We start from the raw sequence: 23,089 nt of genomic DNA on the forward strand, positions 1-23,089 counted from the left end.
TCATATCATATTAAATGTGCCTTCTGTAGAACACTCCTCCACTGGACACTGGAGTCACACTGTATATATGTGGTTAGTGAGGTTCAGTACTGATTTAGACCTGGTTCCCAGATGGTCTTTCAAATCATCCCAAGGGTGCTGGATGAGGTTGAGGTCCGAGCTTTGAGCAGGCCGTTCAAGTCCTTCCACACTAAACAGAGAAAATGATGGACCCGGCTTTGTGCATGAGGTGTTGTCACAGGAAAGTGTTTTACCCAAACTGCTGACACAAAGTGGGGAGAACGGGTTGGTGTAAATACTCTTACAGTAAATGTAAATAAAAATGAAAAATAAACTCAGTATAAATAAAATGTTAAAAGTGGACTTGGTGGACTTCATAGTCATGCTCTGTGTTTAAAATGGGTTTTACGAGTTTAATACACACATAATGACAGTGAAAGGCCCATGTCAATTCATATACATATTGTTGCACATTTCATGAATTTCAACAAGAAAACATTGTGCAAAACCATGAAAATCAACCTCAGTACACAATTACATAATCAGAAGTACACAAAAGTACCAGTGGCAGTATACCTATAGCTGTTCTTGTAGTAAGTGAATAGAAGATCCAGCAGATGGGGATGTAGAGTTGTGTTTTGATTGTCTCGGTTTAAGAATCCCTTCTCTTCCTCACAGGCATTTGTGCAATGAATAATGTCTTCATTCAAATTCGCAAACCCTTTTTGTTAGTTTGGGCTCCAGACCAGTGTGCTTGTAATAAAATGTGTTTGCATGCAGTGTGGCTGAATAGGTTTAATATATTGTGGTGGTGGTGCCTGTTGTGTGGATGTAAGTGTGGTTGGCAGGCCTGCGAGGCAGAAAGGAAACTGAAATAAACAAATATGTTGTCTTATCCTCGATTTTGATCTTTTAACCTGCTCTTTCAAGAGTTTAAGAATATGACTTTTAGCAAAGAGGATGCAATTTAGCAATGTTTTATCCGTGCCTGGGATGTTGAGTGCAGTGTAGAGGATAGAAGAAGAGTTGTAAAATGAAGATGAGACCCAGTCAGAGCAGCAGAGAAAGGCTGGCTGCTGCTGGCACTGAAGATAATCTGGCATTATGGTAGGCAGATGACACAACATGACACTGCGAATTCCAGCCATTGGTCAGATGAACTCTCATATGAGCTGCTAGGACGTGTGTCCCTGTTTAGGTACAGATTGTGCCTCCGTGCAGGGTTGCATGTGTCGCTTTCATGCAGCTCAAACCCATCTGAAACTGTGCCTCTTAATGGTCGACAGTGGTATTACATGCATTGTGCCATCACTAATTTAGAAGTTGTAATGCATGTTGATGTATCAGGCTCAGGCCTCGCAGCTCGTGGGCGTTCAGTGTGCTGCTCAGGGGCCCTTCAACAGGATGAACGCCTGCCAGCACCGAGTTTGAATTCTGGTCCTCTGGTCCCACCTCAGAACACAAACCTGTGGCCCTGTTCAGTCCACATCAGATGTTCCTCTGTTTCACCAGAAACAAATAGATTTAGTCATTTCATTTATAATGCTTGTCAGATCTAAAATGTCCCAGACTGTCATTGAATGGGTCTTGGATTAAAAGTGATTTTGCCCTCTCACTTCCCATAACTATGTGTCTCCATTTCTGTCTGTCTGTATCTTCCTCTTTTCCCTGCTCATCCTCTTTATTTTACTCCACCTTCTTTATATGTTTCTCTTTATTTGAGCTTCACTCTTAAAAATGTTACTTTTTTAACAATTAAAGGAATGTGCTGGCTTTTCCGATTTTATGTTTTCCCCTGTGATTCCCGAGCTAATCCATACGGATTAGATTATGTGGCAATACTCACAGCTACTCATGATAAGATCAGTTCCTACATGCTGTAATTGTGGACGTTAAAAGTACTCCGACCCTACAGAATCATCTTTTAAGAGAATATCCAAGATATTCTTTTGCATATGTCTTTTACTGAGCTGGCTTCACATTATTACTAGAGCTGGTAACCAGGTTTTTAGGGACATTCAAAATATTTAAACATACGTTTAAACAATTTAAGCATAAGTTAAAGTAACAACAGAAGTATAATGTATAAAACAGTAGGTGGCTTCCAAAATAAGAGATATGGCTACAGGGACTGCAGACCAGTGTTTAGTGATGATGGTTTAGAGCAGCACTGTAATTAGACTTGGAGTAGTAACATTATGTATGTCTGCTCTGCAGTCAGTCCTGCTGTTGTGATGTGGATATGAAAGTCTGCATGCCTGATGAAGACACTTATTTAGCTGTCTGCTCGTATTTACAGAGTCTGCACTGTTCCCTATTGTTTATTAATCTTGAAAATATTTTGTCCTTAAACTGTAAATAGTTTCTGGAAATGTTACTGTAATAGGGACATTTTAAAGTGTAACTGTATTTTCTCTTCATCTCATAGGTATATTATCCACTTTATTCACAGTAGAGACGAGGATCATCTTTAGTTAAAAGTGTTGTAAATGCTAAAACAATGGTTTTATGGCAGTAGACCAAGCAAACTATTTTATTGTTTATATTTTTAGTTTTAATTTTTTTGTTTCCCTGCTCTTAATGGAATATGCAGTGATTAGATTTATTCATAAATCATAACTAACTGATAACTGTTTTCTTGTTTTCCTCCTGTGTCCCTGTGTTCACGGGCAGTCATGGCAGAATTAGACCTGAGTCTGAGTGACGCGCTGACGGACAGCGTTCCCCAGCCGGGGCCAGAGAACCTGGTGGAGCGGGACTTTGTTGCTGAGCTGGAGTCAGAGCCCTTTGAAGATAAGGTTGGGGAGAGTGTGGTAAAGACAGACTACATCCCCCTGCTGGACAACGACGACACCAGGGCAGGTGAGAATGGTGTGATACTGAGAGTAAAGCGTGGGTAATTCGTCGTTACTATAAGCAGAGTAATATGAGACAGCGAGGATGCTGGGCAGTACTGTCTGGACTGAACTGATACTGAGGAGAGCTGGAGAGATGTGCACAGTGGGTTTATTGGGGTGTTATCACTGAATACAGCTGTCTTCTGCTGTGGATGGACAGAGAGTGGCGTTTGCAAGCTAAAACACCAGTGAGCTATTTAAAAAAATCCTGACTACTACAAGCAGGCACTAGCTCCATGACACTAGGGTGGGTATTCATCACTGTAAGTGACAAGTGATGCACATTACAGTTTAATCCAGTTTGAATTAAAAAATGTAATGCCAGCTAAACTGACTTAAATAATTTCAAACTTCACAATATTCCTCCATTTACAATACCAAAGATAGCCAATCTCTTCACTTAAATGTTCCTGAATGACACTGTGTTTTTGTGTCTGCATGTCTGACCTCTGTATCTGATTTCATCTACAGTATCTTAAACATGAGGAGAATCTGTGTTATGTAACATGAACTGCAGCTGCTCCTAAATGACTGGTAGTATCAGGCAACACTGGACACTGGCTGCCATTTTGGATCTGCTGGGGTGTCACTCAGCCAGAGGGAAGCTAGTAGCCTGAGGAGAAGCAGAATAGTGGCCACTGCTTTAAATATCCTAACACACTGGTTAAATTGAGGAACTAAATAGAAAGTGTGGTTTAGATCCACTGGTGTGTGTGTGTGTGTGTGTGTGTATACCTTTCTGAAAATAGATCAAAGGTTACGTATGACGTATTTGTTCTATGAGCATTAGCTGTTAAAATTGGCTCCAGTGTAACATCTGCTGGTTTTCTACAAAGCAAAACAAATGAATGTAGTTATGTAGGAAAGCAAGTCAACATATAACAGTACACGAGCTGGATCAAATAAGCAGCTGAGCAAATAACCAGATGAATGGAAGTGACAGTTAACCAGGGATGACTCAGCTCTCGGGCCTGTTTTGGTTGCCCAGACACTCTGGTCAGACAGTCAGACTGTGTGTGGGCACTCGTCAGTGACAGCCGGCTGCAGGACGGCCCGTGGGTGGTGTTGCCAGTGATCAAGTTTGGCACACTGTGTGCATTTGGACAAACGCAGACATGCTGACACGCTGAGTGCCATGCAGCAGGGCGAGGCAGTCCGCAAGTCAATGTCCTCTGTCAGCAGCAGCGCTAGATGGAGGAGGCACACATTTGTTTTTGTCATTTTTTCTGTCAGAGTTGCTGTTTTGATGCCATGCTGAACATGTAATGTGCACTCATGATGCCTGATGTGTGGTTGGTGACTGTCCTGTGTTTATTTGTGTGGACACATTTGGCTCATACCTACTATGTGTATGGGTGTTGCATGGATATCTGTGGTTTTGGACATTTGCATGCCTCTGCTTACATGTTATATGGCAATGTGTGTGAATGTGCTGTGTGTACTGATTGTGTACACGTATTGTTTTATTTGTGGCATACATTTTTACTAGTCTGCATGTGCGAGTGAAAGCAAGAACAAGAAGAGCTGATATGAACCATAGAGGATTTGACACTGTTGCTCACTGTCATCTGTGTGAATAGCGAGTCTGTGGGTGATCGAAGAAATCAGCGTTGTATGTGTGACTCTTGTATTAGCCTGAGTTGTATTACCAAGCACACCCACAGGCACACAGCAGACAACACACACTCCTAGTGCACACAAACTGAGGTGCCATTTGTAAAGTCTGGGTCTGTGGTTTTCATTTAAATTCAGCTTCAGTTTTATATTTCCGTGTACTGTAACTAATACAGCGCTGAAGTATTAGATTTTCTGTTTTGTAAGCCATTAGCAGTCACGTGGATAGTAATGTGTTTGCTTGTTTTTGTTTGTATATGTAAATGTATGCAGCCACGGGTACTGCGTTGGAGAATGGAGAGCAGGAAGCTCATGGGGTGCAAAAGCCTGGTAAGACATATCACACAGTTCCTTCTGCCGTCGGTCAGTCTGGAAAGGCCTTCTGGTTATTCTCATCCTCCAGTCATCATTTTTAAGTCTTATCTTTTCTTTCAGCCTTATTTACTTCCTTCTTGCTTTTCATCTCACTCAGATTCTGTGTGTCTGTGTGTGTGTGTGTGTGTTGTCCCGTTTTATTATTAACTGTTCAGGGCAGGATGTGAGCAGTCCTCACTGCTTTTCAGCATCCTTTCAAGGTCCTCTTAAATTCAAATCTGCTGCTCTCAAAGATTTTCTGAGCTGTTCAAACTAAAAGGAAAGTGCAGCAGTGCAGGAGCTATCTGTAAAAGAATAAAAACAGAGCCACCCTTTTGAGGACAGTTTGAATAGAATACTAGCTTTGTTTCCTTTCCACACACAGTTCATAGTAAAAGTGGAGAGACTTAATGACTTTTCAATCAGTTGAGAAATCGAAATGAGGTTTTTTGCATAATGAATTCATTAAAGTTAATGATATTGACATCAGGGTATTGTCAAATTGTCACCTTGATAACATCAGCGGCACTGCTTTTAATAAAAGAACAAAATTACACAAGTCTCTAATCATCAGTGCCTTTGTTGCTTATGATGCAAATAAACTGTCCTAGTGTTATATCAGTATTGGAGTTAATTAGCTGCAAAAGGGACAAACGATTTGCCCTTCCTTCAGACCGTCTGTTGACACTGAGAAAGACTTAAAGGACTGTTTCTGTTGTGTTTGGGTGTTCGGTGTTCATTCTGCAGGTGTTGTCCAATTTGAAAATCAGCTCATCTGACTTTCTTTTTTGCTAATAGTCTTCTTTTTGCTTTATTCCTCATCACTCAGATACTAGAATAGATCTATATGATTTGCATTTGGTACGTCTATGAGTTCCTGTAACTCTGCCCTTGATCCTATGTGGACTTTAGTAGTAGTTAATTGTAAAGGTGTTTTCATGAGGAATGAGGGTGAACATCCTAGTTTTCTAGAAGTGTCAGTCCTTACGAAATACCCTTCATCAACTGCTTCATGAAAACTGTGTATATGTTGTAAAACGAGCACTACAGTTATTGGCTGCTATGAAATTAGCACTGTGAACTATTTTTGTACTGCTTAAAACCTAAATGCAGCCCAATGCATAGGCTAAAGAAAGAACTGACAGGAACAAGCTCAACCACAGTAGGCGTCAGAGTGTCACTGTATTGTGGTGATAACTGCAGGACAATAGCAGGTTAGCAGCCTTTTGTCTTCAATCTAGATGACTGCATTTCTAACAGCAGTTGTCTGCTAAAAAGTGAAGCTGCACCTCATACCTGTTTAACACAGGTGTGCAGCGTGACAAAGCATCAGCTGTTAGACGTGTCCACTGCCATATTCATGTTCTGTTGATGTTCCACTGAGATGACTGGAAGGCTTGATGGGGATGCTGGTGACAGTGGGAGTAGTGATCTGCATGTAAATCAGACTTCTGTGTTGGCATGGTCGCTGCTTAGCTTTGTGTCTGTTTGCTTGGCATGGGTAGCCTGTGTTACTATGGTTACAGAGCTCCACGTACAGTGACTCCAGAAAGTATTCAGACCCATTTGCTTTTTGCGTACTTGCATTGTAAATAAAGACAATTCCCTTTCTGGCACTAGTTTTACAATCAATATTAAATGTTTTTTGCTAATTGAAAATTAGAAAATAAATGACCAATCTCTGTTTTTCAGAAATCTCCAGAACCTCAGTTTAGTTTTTTTCAGTTATTACATTTGGCAGTGATGACATCTTTTTGGGTAAATCTTATTCTCACGCTTCATCATTGCAGATATCTAATCTCCCCTGTATTTACAGTACTCTCGAAATCTGATATTTCCTTTGTTCCTGTCCTGCAGTAAGTTGATCTCCCACTATACTTATACTTCATAAGTACAGTACACATTTTGTGAAGTATCACAGTCTATATAAAAGGTGTAGTGTGAGCGGTTTGTCAGCACTAGCTCTGTGAGGCATTCAGGGACTGTACAGAGTGCAGGTCATTATCAGAATCGCTGGGAGCACTCAGTGTACCAAGACTCTTCTTGTCCAGTTTCTCAGTTTAGCCTGACAGCCAACTCCGGGAAGAGTTCTGGTGGGTTCACACATCTTTCATTTCATAGTTAAGGCGACCACAGTTCTCTTGGAAACACTTCAGACACGTTTAGACATGTCATCACTTTTTCATCATGGGTAATTAAATGTAGCTTAACATACACAAATGGCAATATGATCCAGAAGAAGTGAATGTGCAAAAAGTGAAGGGTTGAATACTGTCACTTTAAATGTCTCAAATAAGAAAAACAGTTGAATGGATGCTGCTCTCTCTGTCATTTTCCACACCGCATCAGCAATTAAATCAGAGCTTCACCAAAGTACAGTGTGAAATGTGATATGTATATAAATATATTTCGCGGACCTACCTTCAGTCGACAGAGCATCTGTCCTTGTCTAGGTGCATTGCTTCCATTCATCATTGTTATTCCGGCAGACCCCAGGGAGAGGACGCAGGTGGTATAAGTAGTAACTGGGTCAGAGAATTGAGAGCGTAAGCTGAATCCTGACAAAGCAAATGCAGATGTGTATGTGTTGGGATGCTGCATGATTCCTCTGCATGGCATGTAAAGACAAATGCATGGCGTAGAGTATCTTCCCAAATGTTTGACAAACACCAATATATCTGGTAAATGACCTTCAGAATAAGAAACTGTACATGTTGATTTTGTCATGCTGGTCATGAATTTGACAGTTTTTGGATGAGTTGCAGCTGATTGTGTGATCGCTTTACTAACCTGCTTTCTTCTTTTTTTCCCCTTGTCCCTTCCTCTCCTCAATGTTTTATTCGTTAATTTTATCTTTATTCCTCCTTCTTTCAAACCACCTTAAATCTTCTCTCTCTCTTAATGAACGCATTTTGTGCTTTTTTTTCCTTCTTCCCTTCTTCTATACTGCTGTCTTCATCATCCTTTTACTCTACCTCACTCTTCTCGCTCTCATTTTTTTTCTCCTGCTCCGTTTTCAATCCCAATGCTTCAGAGGACTAGAACCCGTCTCCACCACTGTCAGTCAGCTGTGCTTCTGCTTCTGTGCACCTCCTCCCTCTTCCTGTGCAACCTACACACACACATATGGTCATGCACACTATCTCAACCCAACCCGCGGTTCCTTTGATCCAGTATGGAGAAAGTCTGAGTTGAGGTTGTGGGCAGGAAACCACATTAAACATTCGCACACGCACATTTGCACACACAGACACGCCATGCTGTCCTGACCTCAGCACACGCTGTTCCTACTAATAATGTGCTGGCACTCTGTGATTCACTCTGCTGGGCAAACTGCACATACATAAAGAGTCACATCTGAAATTGAGTTTGATTGTTTTGTTTTTGTCTGAAGTTTTTCTTGATGCAGAATAACAATATTCCCATGTGTCCAATGAAATGTTTTCTTATTTTTATTTGTTCTCTAATTGATCTGGTCTTAAATAATAAGGTTGGTGACACTGTGTTTTTTTTATTATTATTTTCTACAAATCCCATAAGAGTCTAATACCAACAATAAATTGTGTCCCTCACATGTCTGTAGGCTTATTTGTCAGTGTCAGAGCTTCGTTGTTGTTCAAAAACTGTTAAGAACACATCAGTGAAACACTCAGCTGCACTGTCTCACGTGTTTCTTCTTCACAAAAACATGTAGCTATTGTAGCTTTTTTTTTCTTCTCAGGCTAATATCTACCACCACTTTTTACACCGATCCAACTGCACACGTGGGTTACTACACTAGTTTTCTAGCTTAAACATACTCAGTGACTAATTCTAAATGTGATCATTTGTTGTTTGTTTATTGTGCACAGTTACAACATATGTACATTGCATTTAAGTGATAATGCAATCCCAGTCTAATTATGTCATTATCAAGAAGTGATTGCTGACTCATCAGTCAGTGTACCTTTTGTCCAACATAAACTAGTTGACTAGCGCCCCGGGCCTCAGCTACTGTATGCTGAGAAGCCTGGGTGGTCAAAGTTCATCCACTTCTCTCTGGTCTCGTTCAAGCTCCACCATGTCCCGTTCGTTATATCAGCCTTGATTGGCATCGCTGAATACTGACTGACTTAGTCTCCGCTGTTTTGGATGCTTGATGCGTTGTGTCCAACACTGTTGACATCTGTCTCTCATCAGCATCACCTCTACTAAAATTGCTCTTGTGAAGACTCTGGCTCACGCTTCTTTGAATCCAGCAATCTTTTCTTGTGTGTTAGACTCTGTCCCCAGACATTGTAAATGTTCTGTAGCACAAGAAGCAAGCATAAAAACGCATTACGCACATTTTTTATGACAACAGTGGACACTGGCAGTCGAATAAGCTAAAAGCATGTTCAGAATTCACAAACTTGGCGGAAAGCAGATACAGTTCACTGTTGGTTTGAGTCTGTGTGGGATCTGTTGACAATAACAAAAACATGGAAATCACAGCCTTATCCTTTAAAAAAAATGTAATGTTTGTTTATGTCCACACACACACACACACACACACACACACACACACACACACACACTTTAAGGCACAGACACCATCCAGCAGCCAGCCCTTGTCGTCCTGTCTGAAACCTTTCAGAATGAGTTACCAGTGCTGCAGGCCTTATCCATCAACACCCAGAAACCAGCTTGCACACAAACACACAAGTATACATATTTGCCCTCCAGAGAACTATTTGTATTTTCTATTATGTCTTTTCTCCTGTAATGAAACTCTTTGTTCACCTTTTCCTACATTTTTGCTTTTGATCCTCTTCATCTCCTTTGCACTATTTTCACTGTTGTATTTCTAGTTTGGTTTGAGAGTTTAATACTAATGTTAGACCTTCAGTGGACAATCATTAATGTGAAGAATGCAGGCCTCCCTCCGCTCTTTCTGTATTTGTATTTTGTTCAGTTTCACTCTTGATGAGTGGTTCAGTTTCAGTTTAAGTTTCAGATCTTTTCTTGTACATTTCATATTGTTGCTGATTTTATTACCTTACTTTCATGAGCTGTGACTGATGATATATATATGTTGTTATTACAGCAGCAGTAAATTCAGTCAAACACTCAAATTCACTGAAAAATGACTGAAGTGTTGTTTGCAACAGGCTAGTGCAGCTAACTCTAATGAGTAAAGAGTAGCTGGGCCTCATTCTTAAAATAGGCTCATTACCAAAACATATTTATGTTCTAGCATCCTGCTCTGTTTGCCGCAGGTTTTCTTACTTTATCTGCCACGGCACCTTTTAGTTGAACTTTTATGAAACTCGTCTGATGTTATCATGGCTGTAAATGGACAGAAGTGATGACCGAAGACCTCCTGAAGGAGGTTTCTTTAGGGGTTGGAGGTTGGTGTTAAGATTTGTCACCCTATAGTGTGATATACTGTACTGTGAATTTGATTTGTTTAAATGCTAAGAAGATGTTTCAGCCTGTGTCACAGTCCAGAGTGTCTTTTTTATAGATGTGTCTCTCTTTGTTGTCTGTCTGCACCTTGTGCTAATAAACTGATATATAACACACTTATCTGGCTTGGGGTTTCTCTTGCTTCTTCTAACCAACCTGAACTAAACCTTCTATCTAATGTCTGACTGCTGCTTTGTTTCCCTTCTCTCGGCTGCTTTCTATTTCTGTCCCTTCCAGCCTTTTATGCTCTCTGCAGTATTGTTTCCTATTTCAGATATTCTTATAACTTAGCAGCTTTCTCAGAAAATAGGAAGCTTAGTCATACTGGCTGTAACCTTTGAAGGCGGTGGGTTTTTACAGCGTAAAGCTTAGAGATTAGTGTGTGCCGCAAGGAAAATGTATCTCTATTGCTGAGAGATGTGCCTCTTTGGTTACTAAACATATGGCTTTGTTACTTTTTTTGTGGGGGGACTAAAAATACACAAACAGAAGTTATTAAAGGTAGTTTTGCCTTTTCTTAAGTTATTTGGTAGCTATAAGCATTTTATAGCTGGAAAGAGCTGTAACTCAGGATGGTTTAGGAGTAGACGAGAGACGGAGGTAGCACAACCGGAGCCTGTATCTGCATCTTCTCTAGTTTTCATAAAACCTCATTGCATTGTGCTCAGCTGCACTAAAATCATCCACACAAAGAAGCAAGTCCACCACCCCACACAACAAAACAGGCTGTTTGTCAGTGTGTTGCCAAGTGATTGGACATTGACACAGTGGTATTGTCTGTAGCTTTCAGGATTTAGGTACCAGTGTTTTGTAGAAATGGTTATTAAATTATTTGGATGATTTGCTGAATTTATTTAAAAGTTTGATGAAAGCTTTGCTGAGGAATATAAGGGCATTATATTGGCCAAGGGCTTAGCTACATCTTGCATTCACCGAAACATCCCTGGGTAAACAATAATTGGTAAGTGAACAGTAGATTTACTCATTTGTGAACCAAATATTTAATGAAAAGAATATTAACATAATACTTAATAATTAAACTATTTCTTAGTTGGAGCCCCCTTTAAATGTACTCTACTTACTATGACCTTGTTGAGTAGACTCACACAAGCATAGATCCAAGATGAGTAGTTGTATTGCTCATACATTACCCTCCACTATACCGTAACCTCTAGAGATCACCCTGACCCGTGTGATGCTCTCTGTCAGCATGTGTGTGTGTGTGTCTTTGTGCGTCTAAGACTATATGGGGCAGCGTGTCCTACTTCGTGTCCTACTTACCTAGAGTTGCCATGTGGGTTATATAGGGAGAAAAAGAGGAGGAGATGAATTGACTAGCTCCTCTACATAAGCAGATACGCTTTTTAGTGGGGGGACGTCCCGTGCCCCTACAAGTGTACTCTACAGTACACACACACTTCCAGCACTACACACTACACTACAGCCTCACACTGAACAGCTGTCCTACATTTCCTTAAAAAGAGGGTGATGAAGACAACAGTACTTACAGTTGAGCAGTGTACATAACACATATATAATGCAAGAGCCCGTACCTTAGTACAGTACTTTATCTGCATCTGCACACACACAGAAGATGTGCATCATCTGACTTATGTTTTAACAGGACGACAATCTTCTTTATACATTACTGACCTACTTCGGATCATTTTACATCATCAACTGATGACAGACTGTTGCATGGGTTTTTATGAAACATTATACAGGCTAAGACTAAATAATATAATACATGGAAAATATTTGTTAGAGCAATAACTGGGTAAATGTTGCTGTATTTTTCACTGCAAACAGAGAAAGCTGTGCTTAAAACATACACATGACCTGCCCTAACTAAATCATTGGAAGCTGGCGTTGCATAAGCAGATACCCTTTTAATTAACAGTCGTTCTTCTCAAACACGGCCTTCCTACCTAGCCATGCGCCATCAGCACCTCTCGTCCTGCCGTGCTTCTTCATCCCTGTCTAAAACCAAAATAGACCCATGTGGCTGGCGTACTGTTTCACTTTAACACTGTGTTGTCTTTTGCTCATCTGTGTTGGGGTTTAAGTCTGACCATGTTGTGCTAGCAGCACTACAGAACTTGTTTGTGTCTTGAACTTTCTTTATCCACTCTTACAGGATTTATGTGAATCCTGGAGACATGCCTCTGTTTTCCCACATTTACACTGACGTGACCTGGTGGGCAGTTGGTGCATAGTAGCCCAACTTCTTTAGACTTTGTGTTCTTAACAATGAATATCACAGTATTACAGAGCCATAATCTTGCTTGTAGACTTTGCACTTTTGCAAAATGCTTTAATGACTTTCAGCATCCTGCCTGTTTAATTCCATTAATAATTTTCATGTTACAACAGTACAAAATGCTGAAGGTCTACTGTGATGTTTGTAAAATGAATGATCCCTGTTGAAATGTCATACCACCAGAAGTCAAACTCACCCTAGTTATGTCAGCGTCTTATCTTCATATTTGATTGAAACACAGTAACTCCTATCTTGTAGCATATTGGCGTCTTTGTATGATTAAAAAAACTCTCTCTGTCATCCAGTTTTATTTCTGAGAAGTGATTAGAAATGTAGAAATGTTGGATGAATCTCCTAAATATAAATATTCATGACGCAGCTTAAATCCCCGTGCTGGGAGAGAACCTATAATTCCCCCCTCGCTGGTGTCTTCTCTGTAGACAGAGCTGTTCCTCACATGCAGAGGTGTGTGTGTGTTTGACTCTCAGTGCTTATGTTATTGTGTGCGTGTGTGCCTGAACAAATGTCTTCCTCTTTAGCCACATGTCAAAATATAGTATGAGTGTGTTAGGCTTCAGACTTGCCTCTAAGCCTTAAATGTGAAATGCTCTTGATAGGAAACATCAACATGGGTAACTAGTGATTCTCCTCCTCTCTGCTGCACTTTGAAGTGTATGCTTGTTCACTTCATCTGTTGATTTGTCAGGCACTGACTGCACAATCCCCTCTGGTGGCAGCTAAATGCAGTCCCCTTCCCCTGCTCTGTAGAATGAATTGAGATCCATGACAGTGAGGAGTGCTTGAAAGCATGACAGCTGGAATGCAAATATGATCAAACAAAATACCAAGGTTAGTCGGAAAATCCTTTGCTGCGGCTCAGCTCCTTAATCCTGCCAATAAAAACTATCACACATTGATGTGAGGAAGGTCAAGAGAAAGTTAGGTTGGGATTAAAATAGCCTCTGAGGGATTGCCTCAGTGTTGTTTTCCTCTTTCCAGACAAGCACAGCCTTGTTTTCAGGCTAGGACAAGGAGGTGTGGAAGATACAATGGCATAATAGGCTAGGATTCAAAGAAAAGAAGCCAGGATGGAGAGACAAATAGGGTTTCACAGGCAGCTGTGTGTGTGTGTGTGTGTGTGTGTGTGTGTGTGTGTGTGTGTGTGTGTGTGTTAGTAGAAGATACCTGCAGGTCCTCTCATTCATCCTCTTCTTCTGGAAACACAAAACACACAAACAAACACACACACACACACACACACACACACACACACAAACACGAATTACAGAGATGTCACATCCAATGCACCTTGCTTTTCACATCCTGTCAGTGCACATCACCCTCTCACACTGAATTAATACCATCAAAGCATTAGCCTCCTGACTTCTCACCTTGCGCACCCTTGTCTCCTTCCCTCTCAGCATACTTTAAAATCATCACAGTAATTCTGTGTAACTGGCCAATACCATCCTAAACTCCTTAAAGGCTACCTCCTTCATAGAGCAGGAGACCTGGGTCAGGTGGGGTGACAGTTAGCACAACGATGACCAGCATGCAGCTAGGATAACATCTGGCTAAGCAACGTCTTAAGAGACTTACCCAAAAAGACTCAAAGCTGCAATAGCTGCCAGAGTAAGTACTGATTTTACAGTCTGAGACTAATTCCATTTGTGATTATTAATACATTTGCAAGAACATGTTTTTACTCTATCAGTATATGCAGTTGGTAAATTTCAAATACAATAAAGTGTGCAACAAAACAAGGGTCTGAATACTGTCCTAAGTGACTATACTGTACCTCACACTGACACATAAATACTGCACCCTCAAGGACTAAAGATTTGATCGAGTTATGTGAACCAAAAAAAAAAAACCTCAATCAGCTCAATCACTAAATCACTAAACCGATGTGTGGCTCAGTTGTCGTTCACAGACAGGATTGATTGACCAGAGTGACTTTGGACAAGACACTAAAACCCTGTCATGCTTGCAAAACTGTGTTGTTTTTTTTTAGTACATTTGCACATAGATTTGATACATTTGCCCTTTTCTTTGTTTTCAATGCATCTGCTTTATTTTGCTCTGATCAGACAGTAGAGGGTGACATATCCACCCACTAATGTTCTGCTGCTGTTTTTCATGGAAGTAACTACAGTAGATAGCCGCCTACCAATCTGGACAGATCTTTCTCCTGCCTACAAAGCACAGATTGGTTGACTCTTTTCCAGCTGGTTGAAGCAGCCATCAATGGACAAATCAACAGATCTCCATATATCATTGAACAAATCAGTGTTAACTACTGGATATATCTGGATTTCTCCATGACAGCAGCCAGTGTGCACTTTTCAACTTCTTCTGCCTGATTCATCTACATCAGTGCTCGAATGTCACTAGAAGAATTCTAGAGAATTCCCCCTTGTATTGTCTCAAAAGACACATTTGGGATTCCATGTATGTGGGTTTTATCATCTAATTTTGTGTAGTCCACATGGTTCAACAGCTGCAGCAGGAGTTGGAAACGTTGGCTAAGTTGCTGTCTGGATTAAATAAAACCAGGTCAAGCTTTGATCTTCTCTAATAACCTACACACAGAAACTCTGAAGCCTGTATACATCCCTGAGGCTGATTGTTGATTGATTGAGGAGGTCTGTAAGTACAAGGAGAGACCCCTTAATTTATGACTGAGCTAACACCATTTGAATGTCTCGCTGCTTTACCTCAGAGACGCTGTCTAAGTACTGTTCCTTTCTTCTTTTTTTTTTATTAGGTTATGTATTTTGGTATTTATTTTACAGTATAACTGGAAGATGAGTCATGGCAACTGGACTTCTTCTTCTGGACATTCCTGTAGGTACGGTCATATGGTCAAAATGTTTCATTAGTCATCCAAGAAGTTTCTTTAGTCTGAGGAAAGTTGGTTTACAGTTTGCAAACTGCTACAAGGACAAGGACTGAACTTAGTTCTTAAAAACAAATAAATTATAAAGTAAAACCTCGGCATTCAGATTTTAACCAGCTTTATAGAGGACACTCAGTATGTTTGTCCACACCACAGAATAGAACTCTGTCCTTGTGTGTCTGTGGTGCTGCAGTGACCCTAACCCAGCCACCTCATCGTGTCTGTATCAGCTCGAGGAGCTGAGGCTGAAGTAAAGGAGGAAGGGGAGACTGGGGTCAGCTGGAGGACAGCTGCAGGACTTCAGTCTACCCCACTGGCTCATCCCAGATTAGACCATTTGGGTAAAACAAACCATAGGGTGCCATGGTGAACTAAGGACTGAAATCACTGAAACTCAGCCAGATTTGGTATTAAGCTTACATACTAGTAAGCTGCTATGATAATTCATTGAAATGAGATGATTTCTGTTGAGACTCTCAGAAAGAACCTCTGTAATATTTGTTCCTTCAGTTAAATGTATGATGTGGTTACTTATAATGTTCATGTGAAAGCTTATCATATGACATATGACCTGGCTTCTAATAGAATCAAACGGATTAAGAGAGGGCACCCAACTGGTGAAAGACAACTGATATTTAAGCTGATATATTTACACTTGCAACAACATGTACTTCTCAGAACCATCATATTTATTGAGGTTTACTGAGTGTTTACCACATAACAGAGGTTATCCTGCTTTGACTCTGAGCCATTAGTGTTCTCATTTGTTATTGCTCCTGGTCCTGTAGTGGTTCATCTGTCCCTTCTGTGAGAGGACAGTGGGGCAGGGGGACGCGCTGAGCCCAGGTCAGCTGGAGGACAGAGATTAGCCCTCTGGCTGTCCAACATATGAACTTAAGAACATAAGACTGGAATAGAAGCTGGGATAGGCCAGCACAGACTTTAGCTGAGTAGTGATCGTACTGTAAAGTCCAGTTTAAGATCAACTATATTGTGCTGTTGGGCTTAGGTTAATTGATGTGATACTACCTGTTCCTTAAGCTTAACCATAAGTTGAATTCTCAAGGTCTCTGCCTCTCACACTCACAAAAGTTAAGAGCACAACCTGAATGTAGGATAAAAATAACTGAGCTGGAGTAGAATTACCTGTAAAATATGTAAAAATTAAGATGGTACATATTTACAAAATACTGATTCTAACAGTGCAACAATAGTTTAGCACTTTTGCACTAAAAGCTACAGTGTGTAACATTTTTTAAGTAGAAATATGTTCCGAAATTGATCTTCTAGTAAAGGGTGTTGTTGATGCTTCCTGTGAAGTGTTTTAGTCCTTATTATATAGATTGACTGGTAATCTATCTGAAACCTCACAGGCAGTAAAATCTCTGTTGACGGGGAAGGCAGTGAAGATTGTTATGCAGTGCAGCAGTCCTGCTGCTTGGACACAAAAGTTAAGAGATGCTGTACTGTGTGGCCATTCGTGCAGATGTATGTGTGCATAATGTGCTCTGAGCAGACAGTGGTCCCCAGGTCATTAGGCACATTCAATACTGAATAATTTAAGGAAAGCTCAATGAGATTGAAATGATGATAAGATGATAAGATTCTCCCACTTCCTCATTTCTTCAGGGTGCAGGGAAAACCCCTCCAATTTAATAATTCTAGGGTTGAAGGAGGAAGTTGTTATTCTAGGCATGGATGTAGGATTTGGTCTCAGAGTGGCACAGCTCTCATCCTCTTTGATAAGCAGATGGGATGGAGAGACACACATATGTAGGTCCCACTTATTTAGTCAACGTTAGGACTAAGTGACACTGCAACACTGCAGCACTGATTTTATTGTATTCTCTACAATAAAAGTGTAGTCTTAAAAAATCTACTTTAGATACAACCTAATCAGAGCTACACTAAGTAATCGGTAATGACCTTTAGTGTGTACAGTGTCTGTGTGTGTGTGTGTGTGTGTGTGTGTGTGTGTGTGTGTGTGTGTGTCTGTGTGTGTGTGTGTATGAGTGACAGGGCCACTGTCTTGTTGTAGCAGTGTGGAGTTGAATTGGGTTTTGCCTTGACTTCTGACCCAGTCCTTTCATACAATGGCTTTCACATCTATATTACCACTCCTAAATCAGTATATGTGTGTGCTGTGGTAGCATTCTGATGCTACACGAGCAGATTTGTGTGTCTCAGTATCATCATCCCCTTCAACACACTATTTCAAGTGAGCAAACATTGATGCTTTTATCAAACATCAAGGTGTAATCAGCTAGTGAACATGTTACTGGAATTGAGAGTGTAATTGCAGGCCCATGGCCGGGATGTTGCCATATGTTATATGTTACAATCGCAGCACACACCCAGTAACCACTGCACCATCTCCACTGCTGCTCCCAAATCTGCTGCCTTTCCTCAGAACAACCCTCAAATCGCTCCAGTGCTACTTCTTCAGCTTGTCCATGCGTGAGTAGGATTAACCCCCTGGGGTCGCTGATGCGCCGGCACATCCAAGTCATGTGACCAATTTAAGGCGAAGTAGCAGCAAGACAGCAGCATGTATAACCTCGACTTCAATTTGTGTCTAAAGTTTGGACTTCATACTAAAAGATGGTGTTGATGGGCCAACTAAGACCGGAGTTATGATAAATGTTTCACACATCTATTAAATAGCAATAAAGAGTACGGACCCAGAAAGCATTTCTCTGTATCTCTGTCATTTCCTGTTGCTGGAAGAAGCAAATTGAACAATGTACTTTTTCTATTAGAATGTTATGTTTCTTGTGTGTTTCTTAGGTTTAATGTTTAATACAGTCAAAACAAAGAAATAACTGTAAAATCACACACACAGAGATTGTGCTGAAGAATTATACCAAACATTGACATGACAAACCTGAATTATAAAGCACTAATTAAAAGTAGTCAAAATCAATAATACCCTGGTCCCCAGAGGGTTAAGCCAACACAAGAGTGTGCGTTCTTTCTATGCTATATTTATCCATTTTATTCTGCCAGGTCAGCCAACTGTCCACTAAGATTGTCTGACTTTGTCGTTGTCTGTCTGCCATCATGTTGTGCATGTTCGTGTTCGTCTGTCTGATGTTCAGTCTGTTTTATATGTGCTACTGTGTGCTTCATTGCATACTGCTGTATGTGTGTCCTTGCACAATTGTTTGTCCACATTAGTGCAGCCACAGCAGAGTAGCTGTGTGTGTGTGTGTGTGTCCTTGAATTCCCTGTGAGATGTTAAAGTTCATCCGTCAGACAGATAGCTGCTCCAGTCTGTCTCACAATACTTTATCCTTATAGTGAGGTCAGCAGCAGCAGCAGCAGCAGTTCTTACATAATTTGAACATTTAATTCACAATAGATGTAGGATCATGTTTTTAGCTGGTAGTGGCAGAAAGCACACGTTAGCAGTACTACCTGTTAGAGGCCAAGGTCACCTGTTTTGACTTGATGAAAGTCTTGCACCAGCAATGTTTTCAGTCAGTATAAAGTGTCTGTATGTGCTCCTGATGTGAAAATCTTCTGCCAAAGGATCTGTTCTGGGTTGTAAGGAGACACTTGTTAAAGGTCAAGTAGTCATGATGACTGGTGACAAGCCTTCTCTCAAGCACTGACTCACCTACTAGGAACAATTATGTTATGGTGGTACACACAGTACACACTCACATATGATGCATCACAGTTGACCTCCCTACCTCTCTCAAGCTGAGGAGTTCACCACTGGTACATTAACACATTCGAGTGTGTAAAGCAGAAATCCTTCATCATTTTTTAAATTAACCTTAGGTCTTAATTAGCTTAAATTAAATAAAATTGACTTAATTTATATTTATGGTTTGATTCAATTTGAGTTGTTTTTGTGGCTGTGATGGCTGCGTTTGCTGCCACACAAGTGAACTATGGGTAACCTCATGTATTGGTTTGGATTTATACACCTTAACCATCATATTCAGTTTATACATTTAGAAAGATTAAGTTTATACCCGTAGAATGTAAAGCAAGACAACAGTCAAATTTAATTTAATATACTTTATTTAGTTTGTTTGCCAGTACATTAGTTTCTGTTTGTAGTTATCTTCTGTACTGTTATCCTAAGTTTAACAATTCTTGCATGTGATAATTTATATTATTTTGAGTTACCAGTGCAGAGGTGGCCGAGGCTAGTTGCTGTTGCTGCTGCTGCTGCTGCTCGTCCTCTTCTCAGGCCGAGGGCAAAGGACGCGGCCCTGAATACAGACCTGTTTTATACAGGAAGATTGGACTGAACCATAGCCTACCACCTGTGAGGGGGATTTAGGTTGGCATATTGTATACTATGTTGGTCTATGTTAATATTAGTCCTTTGCTGAGGGAGTTGCTTTTGATTAATTGTTTAATTATTTACAACTGAAAAGACTGACTGTTATGTTTAGTGGGCTTTGGGGTTTTGTTAGTACTAGTTGTTTGTAGTTACCCCCTCTGTGTGTGTCAAATGGTCTGATCAGCCATTATATATGTTCCCTCGTGTGTTCCTTTCGGGAGGTCAGTTGGTTTTTGTTTTGTCTGTTTATTCAGTTGAAGTTATGTTTGTCTAGTCTATTTTGTTATATGTGGTTTCTTTTGTTGACCTCTTTTATGGGTCCTAAGATTTCTTAAATATTTTGTGTAATTATTCCTCTCACGTTTTTGTGATAAATAAAACTTTTTTGATAATCCACCTGTGTTTCCTCTTCCACTGGCTGCTTGGTCCCTTACAGTGCCTTTGGTACTTTCAGTCATTCACTATTGGTCACCAGAAGAATACTGAGCCAGACTTTGAAAATGGTCCAGATTCTCTCAATGCACCCTCATCCACCGAAGACATTTTAGGCTTTTTTCGACTTACAGCTCTAAAAAGAAACAAGAGACCACTGTAAAATGATCAGTTTCTCAGTTTTTATCCTTTAAAGATTCATGTATTAGTGAAATGAAGAGCTTTGTTTTTTATTTTTTGCTCCTCTATTGCCCCTCTATTCCAAATACTGACTGCTTGTGTTTGCCTACTGACTCAGTTTTCTCATATCTCAGCCAGTAACGTCATGCTTTGTGCTAGTATGGTGTCGTAACTACTGAAATAATCCTTCTCAGTGCCACTAAATTATCTTCCCTTAGCTCTCTAAGAGAAGCCTGCTAATATGGTGAATAATTTTGCCGACATGTGGGGCACTTGATTTTCATATCAGTGCTCCTGACTGGCTTTTAAATGCTACGTAGTCTGACTTTAGCACAGCACCGGTAAAATCCACCTGTTTTCCTGCAACATTTTGGCTTCACTCATTTAGCACTCAGCACATTTAGCTTGTTTAGTCCACCTTAGCCTCGGGGATTAGCAGTGCCTATGCACGTCTCATGTTATTTCCCCCTATTTGTGTTTAAAAGGCAGAGTGACACAAAGACAGGCAGAAAATGTCGACAGTTTGGACGAGTAGCGCTGCGTGTTTTTGAATCAATAGGTGACCCTGCCCACGGAGTGTTTTGTGCGCCTTGTCGAGACAGACGATGCACACCCCACCATGGCCCCTGTGTGTGTCTGATATATGGAAGCGTTTGTGACTTTGGGTGGCATCCTGTCTGTTTGCCTTACTGTCACCCTCTGTGGATGCTGCTGGGAGAGGACTGCCACTGGTGCCTCCTTCCTTCTTTCCTCCACTCCTCTCCTCACTCAGTTCCTCAGCCTTCACGTTTATCCATCTTCCTTTCTCTCTTTCTTCCATTCATCTCTCCCTTTTTCCTCCTTACATACCTCACACACCCAAGCAGCCAATGTTAAATCAGCCAGTCGGGGATCTTGCCTGTGTAGTCCACTTTGGACCTGTAGTTGGAAAACAGACGCAAGAGTTAAAGGGTGACTGCAGGAGTAGAGAGAGAGGGAGCACTCTGCCAGGGAGGGGAGGCGCTAGCTGGCGAGGCCCAGGACCTGAACCAGACAGACAGTGAGACGTCACACCAAACCCAGACTCCCCGACTGTGATTGCATTCTAGTGTGTGTGTGTGTGTGTGTGTGTGTGTGTGTGTGTGTGTCACTGTGTGGCAATTGTATGTGTGTCACTGTGTGGCAATTGTGTGTGTGTGTGTGTGTGTGACTGCAGGTTCACAGTGTTAGTAGCTCAGAGCCAGCTGAGGCTGCAGTGGAGACAGAGACAGAGGCAGTGAGCAGCAAATAGCAAACACTGAATGTTGAGTTGAATGGGACAAAGATCTCTGCTTTTGAGAGGAAATTTGGCAGGTGAGGATACGAGTGTATATGCGTGTGTTCATACTGGTCCATGTGGGCGAATTGTGTTTAATAGAATCCACTATATGTACATTTGTTGTGTATGTTTGCTTGTCTGCTTTATGCATGAGTAATTTGTGTGTGTATTTGTGTTCAGCCGAGCGTGATAATAGACGTGTCATTAAATTAGGGATGTTCAGCGAGGAAGGGGAACTGATGTCCTGTGGTCCATGTTGTCACTGCAGGTTGTAAATTGACCTCGGGGGGACAGACATCATTGTCATACCCAGAGCCGCAAGGAGAGGTACGGCCACACTCACTTGACCAGAAGCAGGCCTCGGCTACAGACTTTTTCTCAGGTACGAATGCCAGGAACAGCAGTTTGAAGTGACACTTCCTAGTTGCTTCCTCTCACTGTAATGTCTATTTCTTCTGTGATAGAGCATTAGTGAGATTGTGTTGTTACGTAGTGTAACACAATAATGAGTCATTTCTCTTCTTTTTTTGCCAAATACGTAGACGAATACAAGGTCCCTGTCATCACCTCTTAAGACTTGAACACAGATAACGACAGCTAATAAAAAACAGACACATGAATGTCAGACTAAATTTGATTAGTCTTTTCACACGGTATAGTGATTCAGACTTTGTCAGGGTGAAACCAGAGCTCTTAAATGTACAAACAGTTAATTGATGTTTGTTTTTCTTTTGTCTCCTTCCTTGTTGCCCGTCTCAACCTCTATTATTAATGACTTCATGCCCAACCACCATCATCTACTCCATTTATTGCTTCTTTTCTTTTTCTCCACTACATCCATCTACCCATCCGTTCTCCTCCTTGTCACTCTTCCACTGTTTTCTTCCCCATTGTTTTTCTTGTTCTTTCACTCCCACCTCCCAGCCTCCATGGCAGGTTATTCAGATCCTCTGGGCTCTCAAACCTGCCCTGCTCAAATGATGGATGCTGGCCTGATGGGAGCTTTTTCAGGTATAGCTTGCAATATTTTCTTCACACGGCCTCTCTTTCTGCAACACTTGAACACTAATGACAATATCTTACTGACTTTTGATATCCACATAATCTGTGTTTGTTTGTTCTTGCTATTTTGTTGCCTTGTTTTGTATCATGCAATTGCAAATGACGGCTTGTAAGAACAGGTAGCTAGCAACATTTATTGGTAGAGACCAAGGGCCCGTAGCTCAGAAAAGCCTACAGTATGTGTTTCTTAACTGTCAACTTTGAGCATTGAGACGAGCACAGTTAGAGATGAACACCGTAGCTGTGGTTAAAGTTAGAGGTCTGCTTAACCTGTCTGAAGATGTAAAATGCATTTATCTCTTTTCATTTTCAGTTTTATAAGCCAAAAAAACAACAACAATTAGCATATGCACACAAATACATAGTG

General features: G+C 40.9%; 1 protein-coding gene across 1 annotated transcript in view; it reads left to right on the forward strand.

The window, feature by feature from the left end:
• LOC113164651 overlaps nucleotides 1-23,089 on the forward strand; it is a 66,928-nt gene that overhangs the window by 16,028 nt on the left and 27,811 nt on the right. The window contains exons 2-5 of the mRNA XM_026364038.1: nucleotides 2,674-2,862; nucleotides 4,785-4,841; nucleotides 21,929-22,042; nucleotides 22,585-22,671. Coding sequence (XP_026219823.1) covers nucleotides 2,676-2,862; nucleotides 4,785-4,841; nucleotides 21,929-22,042; nucleotides 22,585-22,671 — 445 coding nt within the window. The 5' untranslated portion in view covers nucleotides 2,674-2,675. The remainder of the gene's footprint in view (nucleotides 1-2,673; nucleotides 2,863-4,784; nucleotides 4,842-21,928; nucleotides 22,043-22,584; nucleotides 22,672-23,089) is intronic.

The sequence above is a fragment of the Anabas testudineus genome, chromosome 2 (genome assembly GCF_900324465.2).
Source record: "Anabas testudineus chromosome 2, fAnaTes1.2, whole genome shotgun sequence".
NCBI lineage: Eukaryota > Metazoa > Chordata > Actinopteri > Anabantiformes > Anabantidae > Anabas > Anabas testudineus.